At 29.1% G+C, this 5264-nt stretch overlaps 1 protein-coding gene across 1 annotated transcript in view; it reads left to right on the forward strand.

Moving 5' to 3' along the window:
* The first annotated feature begins 480 nt into the window (after positions 1-480).
* Positions 481-5264, forward strand: part of Cdc5 (cell division cycle protein 21) — a 13397-nt gene continuing 8613 nt past the window's right edge. The window contains exons 1-6 of the mRNA XM_014422892.2: positions 481-636; positions 721-986; positions 3832-3962; positions 4049-4164; positions 4244-4456; positions 4614-4748. Coding sequence (XP_014278378.1) covers positions 592-636; positions 721-986; positions 3832-3962; positions 4049-4164; positions 4244-4456; positions 4614-4748 — 906 coding nt within the window. The 5' untranslated portion in view covers positions 481-591. The remainder of the gene's footprint in view (positions 637-720; positions 987-3831; positions 3963-4048; positions 4165-4243; positions 4457-4613; positions 4749-5264) is intronic.

A 5264-nucleotide genomic window follows, 5' to 3' on the forward strand; every position in this document is an offset into this window, starting at 1 on the left:
AATTACATTTCATGCGAACATTATACTATTATTTCTTTTATCTCTTCTTATTTATTCATCCACGTAATTGCCTTATTAAATGTATTTAGAAAATTTATTTTAAACCATATATACTACTTGCTTCGTCTTCAATGCAAGAAAACATTTTCGGCTAGTCATTTTTGGCGATAATGATTACAGTCTTATTTCAACCATTTGTAAAATTAAAATAACATGCATAAAAAAGTATCGTTATAAGAAAAAAAAATGAGAAGCAGAAGTCTGTAATATTTTATTAATAAAACAGTAAAAATACTCTAAGTAGTGCTACGTATTTTAATTGCCAGTGAATCCAACTACTAAAACTCTAGATGTGGTATCGCTACTAATATTCAAATATTTAGTTAAGTTTGAAGTTTTAAATATAAATTATACATTTTGATCATTAGAAAAAACAAATTTCTGAACAATCAATCTTAATTTTCGCCTAGATTATTGCAACACTGATCGAACGTTAGTTGTTACGGAAAGAGGTTAACATAGATCAGGTTTTCTTAACTATATTATTTATATCCTTTTATTTATTTGAAAGTTCAGTCTTAAAAACTAAAAATGCCGAGAATTATGATAAAAGGTGGTGTCTGGAGAAACACTGAGGTAAGTGAACATTTTTTTTCATCCTATCTTCTGGTTTTAATCAAAGATTATTTTGAATTGATTAATGTTTTTCTGTTTTTAAAGGATGAAATTCTTAAAGCTGCTGTTATGAAATATGGAAAAAACCAATGGTCTCGAATAGCTTCCTTGTTACACCGAAAATCTGCAAAACAATGCAAAGCTAGGTGGTTTGAGTGGCTTGATCCAAGCATTAAGAAAACCGAATGGAGTAGAGAAGAAGATGAAAAATTATTGCATCTTGCAAAATTGATGCCTACACAATGGCGAACCATTGCACCGATTATAGGTCGTACCGCAGCCCAATGCTTAGAGAGATACGAATATTTACTGTAAGTGATACCACTTATCACTAATTCTCTTATAATGCTACTTAAACATTTCCCCATTATATTTTAATTATACTGAAACTATAGGGCTATGAATTGAATAAGCAAAGAGAATGTTGGTATTAACTACTTGAAAATAGTTTTTGGATGAACCTTAATTATTTCTCTTGGTAAAATAAAGTATTTTTGGTTTAAAGTTGTTTACATTCAGCTTTATCAATTACTTTTAATACAGTATTTTCTGTATACATTAAGTGGTTAATTTATTATTTTTCTGATCCATGTGAAGTGTATATTGCTTACAAACATTTAATATTTCTCTTGTTTAAATATTCATAAAATAATCAATTTTGATGCTAGTGAACAGTACTAAAATAATATTAATAATAAAATAAATATGCTCCAAAATTTTAATTAGAAGCCATTAATCACATTTGGTATTGATATTGGTTACTGGTGGGGGAAGTCCGGCAAGTGGGCCTAGTGTTCCGTTTTGCCAACCACTGGCGAGGCCACTTGGAAGTTGCCACCGCAAACTAACCAACATGGAGGAGTTAAGATTCATTTTTCGGCACCACCGAGAAATAAATATTAACTGACCCAGGTAGGAATCGACCCAACAACATTCCAAACCAAGCACTTAGGGACCCATGCCTGAATGTACACAGCGTCACGTCACTCATTAATCATATTAATTTAAATACTTATATTCAGGTTTTTTTTTTTTTAAATGAGTCACTGCTTATTTAGTTATTTTATGGAGATCAGTCTAACTACATATCCGTAATCTTTTCAGATAACTGTATTCTTAATATAAAATTTCTTTATAATTAATTTCTCTATGCGTTATTAATTAAACTAAAATTATTGTCATTGGAACTCATTCGTCTCATACAATTTTTTCCTATAAAATAACGTACTTATTTATATTTTACTATTGTTTTGGCTACCGAAATGCTCTATCTATTTACTTTAATATGTTTCTTGGCCATAAACAATCTTTATGTTTTATTTACACTTTTATAATTCTGGAAGGACATTATTAATGTACTAGAACAAAGCTTTTTTTGTTCTATTGTATCCACAATAGAATTAAGCATGAATGCTTATAATTAAGCATAAAAAACAAAAAATAAATGGAATTACCAAAAATGTTCAGGGGAACAAATTACAGAATGGACATTTTTCCTTTATGTCTTATTTTAATTTACAAATTCTTTCATATCTTTGAAATTTCAGTTTCAATAAAGTCAAAAATAAGTATAAAACTATTCAGTGGGTTTATTTTATTTAGAGCAAAATAAGTAATTTTTAAGTTAAATAAAGAATTTATATAGAATAAATTACTATCGGCATGGTTTATAAAATATCTTTACTTCATTCCCATCATCCTAAATACTCTTTTAATTTGATTTCCACGCAATGATTTCATAAAGTCTTATCGCTGTCCAATCCTTTTCAGTGATATTAACCATCAATAATAAGAAAAAAATTGTTTCTATTCTACTAAATGGGGCAGTTGGTCATGAAACATGGTAACTGAAGAAAAGAAAGTTTTATAATATCAAAATATCAATTGATTGCAATGTTTTACATTGAACCAGAGGTAACTTACCATATTTTAATACCAATGTTACCAACTCAAGAATACAAGTTTCTTAAAACGTCTTTAATAAATTTATGAAATCAGCTCTAAATAATCTAATGATGCCAAAAACTTCAATTCTCAATTAATATTAGATACCATATTTACAACCGAGCTGAGGAAGTGGCTTGTTTTCACCTAGTAACAAGACATATTCTGCTCCAAAAACACCTCCATCAAATAGGCATCGTAGATTCACCGAAGTGTCCCCTATGTAACATGGAAGGCACTGATGGAAATTATCTTTTGACATGTATTGGTCTGGAAGATATCCGCAGGATGCAGACCAACTCAATGCAAAAGTAAACTTGTATTGGGCTACGAAAAAAATATGTATGATCGAGTTCCTAAGTTTTTGTGCCCCCTTTAGTTGATGTTTCTGGCTATTTATTTTGTTATCTAGGCAGTTGCATTTATTGAAAGATGATATATTTTATTAAAAAATAAAATGATCATCGATTAATACTAATTTGTAGTAATGATTAGTATTAATTTATATATTTAATTTAATTTTGTAATATGCAAAACTTACAAATTTCATCCAGTTTTTTTATACATTTAATATAATTATACATGCATTTAATTTTATAATATGAAAACTCTTACAAATTTCATCCAGTTTTTTTATTTTATGTGCGAAGTATTTGGAATTTATTTTTGGGTACATGCGGTGTGTTTGGAATAAAGAAAGAGAATGTAGATGTGTGGGTAACTTCTCACTCCTCTGACAACAACCACTGGACTACATTTTAGTAGAATAAATAAATAAAATTATTTATTAGCAAATAAAATGTGTTAAACTGTAGTTCACTGGTTCAAATGAATTTTTGTATTCAGTGTGAGGAAAATATAGTCGGGGGTGCAGTTATTAATGATATACTAATAAGTAAAACTTATTTATTTGTGGCGACGTTTCAACCTGAATTTCAAACCGAAATTGAAAAATGAGATAACCTTAATTCAGAGAAAAAGAAAATAATTATAAACTAACTTGGAAATAACAATAAATTAAGTAGATACTAGTTTATACTAATAGAAGATGAAACATAATATTGTAGAGTTACAAATTATATTTTTAAAAAATTTATAAAAAGAATTTTATTTTTAAAAAAAATGTTTAAATCATTTGTATTTAATTATAAGATTTAGCAATAGTAAACATTTTCTCTTGACTTTCTTTATTTGAGACCACATCTTTTGCAGGGATCAAGCTCAAAAAAAAGAAGAAGGAGAAGATGGAGCTGATGATCCTAGGAAATTGAAACCAGGAGAGATAGACCCCAATCCGGAAACTAAACCTGCTCGCCCAGATCCTAAGGATATGGACGAAGATGGTATATATTATTCTAATCTATGAATATTTTTGTTGATTTATTTTTCTTAAATAAATGAATTTGTATTTTTTGTTACTTAAAATTAGAATTGGAGATGTTGTCCGAGGCAAGAGCTAGATTAGCTAACACGCAGGGTAAAAAAGCAAAGAGAAAAGCAAGAGAAAAACAGTTAGAGGAAGCAAGGAGGTTAGCAGCTCTACAGGTATTAGTCTTCTCAATATTATGGACACTCTTTTTATGGCCTTGTTTAGTTTGTATAATTATATTTTTTTTTCCTCTAGAAAAGGCGAGAATTGAGAGCAGCAGGAATTGAGTATGCAGCACGCCATAAACGTAAGAGAGGCATCGATTATAATGCTGAAGTTCCATTTGAAAAAAAACCTGCATCTGGTTTTTATGACACTAGTAATGAAGCTATTGATCCCCACGCTCCTAATTTCAACAGGCTTCGTCAGCAAAATTTAGATGGAGAACTTCGTAGTGAAAAGGAAGAAGTAAGTTATACTAAAATATTTTTAGTACTTTGACCATAACAAAATATTCCTAGAAAGCCTAAAAATGCATATGGAAATTGTAAAAAACATTAAAATCTCATGCCTACTAAGTAGTGTATCTCTGTGTTAAAAATTTAAATAATTTATATTTCTTCAGAGAGAACGTAGAAAAGACAAACAGAAAATTAAACAGAGAAAAGAAAATGACATGCCTCTTGCGATGCTACAGAACCAAGAGCCAGCCAAGAAAAGGAGTAAACTTGTCTTGCCACAGCCTCAAATATCTGATCAGGTAAGTTAAATTGTTTTTCTACTTATTTATTTTGGGTTTTTTATTTATTTGGATTTTAATGGTTTGTAGCAAGAACATGAAGATTCATATGATAAAAAAAATCTTTATATAGAAACAAGGAGGATTTCACTCATAACTAACTCTTCCCATTCATTTTGTTGAACATTATTATTTCATCTCTTTATATCTCTAAAATCAACTGCTCTATTATGATTAGGCAGTGTGTAATGTATTAGGTTGGAACATATGCAATTTCAGTTCCTTGGGCTAGAGGCAAATAAAAGGAAAACAAACTTTAACATTATTTATAATCATAAAATTCTTTCTTGAGACTGGCAATTTTTTACTAAATAATTCAAAACATTATCCAAATTATAGTCTCAAAACTTTTATTGTTTTTACATGTCCAACGTTTCGGCCATCTTCAGGGACAATCTTAATTCACTATGAAACATATTATTTAATATTTTTCCAAACACTTCATACAGGCTATTCTGCCCAGGTCAAAACATTTTT

This window comes from Halyomorpha halys, unplaced genomic scaffold, assembly GCF_000696795.3.
Source record: "Halyomorpha halys isolate HHAL.00 unplaced genomic scaffold, Hhal_1.1 Scaffold392.1, whole genome shotgun sequence".
Taxonomy (NCBI): domain Eukaryota; kingdom Metazoa; phylum Arthropoda; class Insecta; order Hemiptera; family Pentatomidae; genus Halyomorpha; species Halyomorpha halys.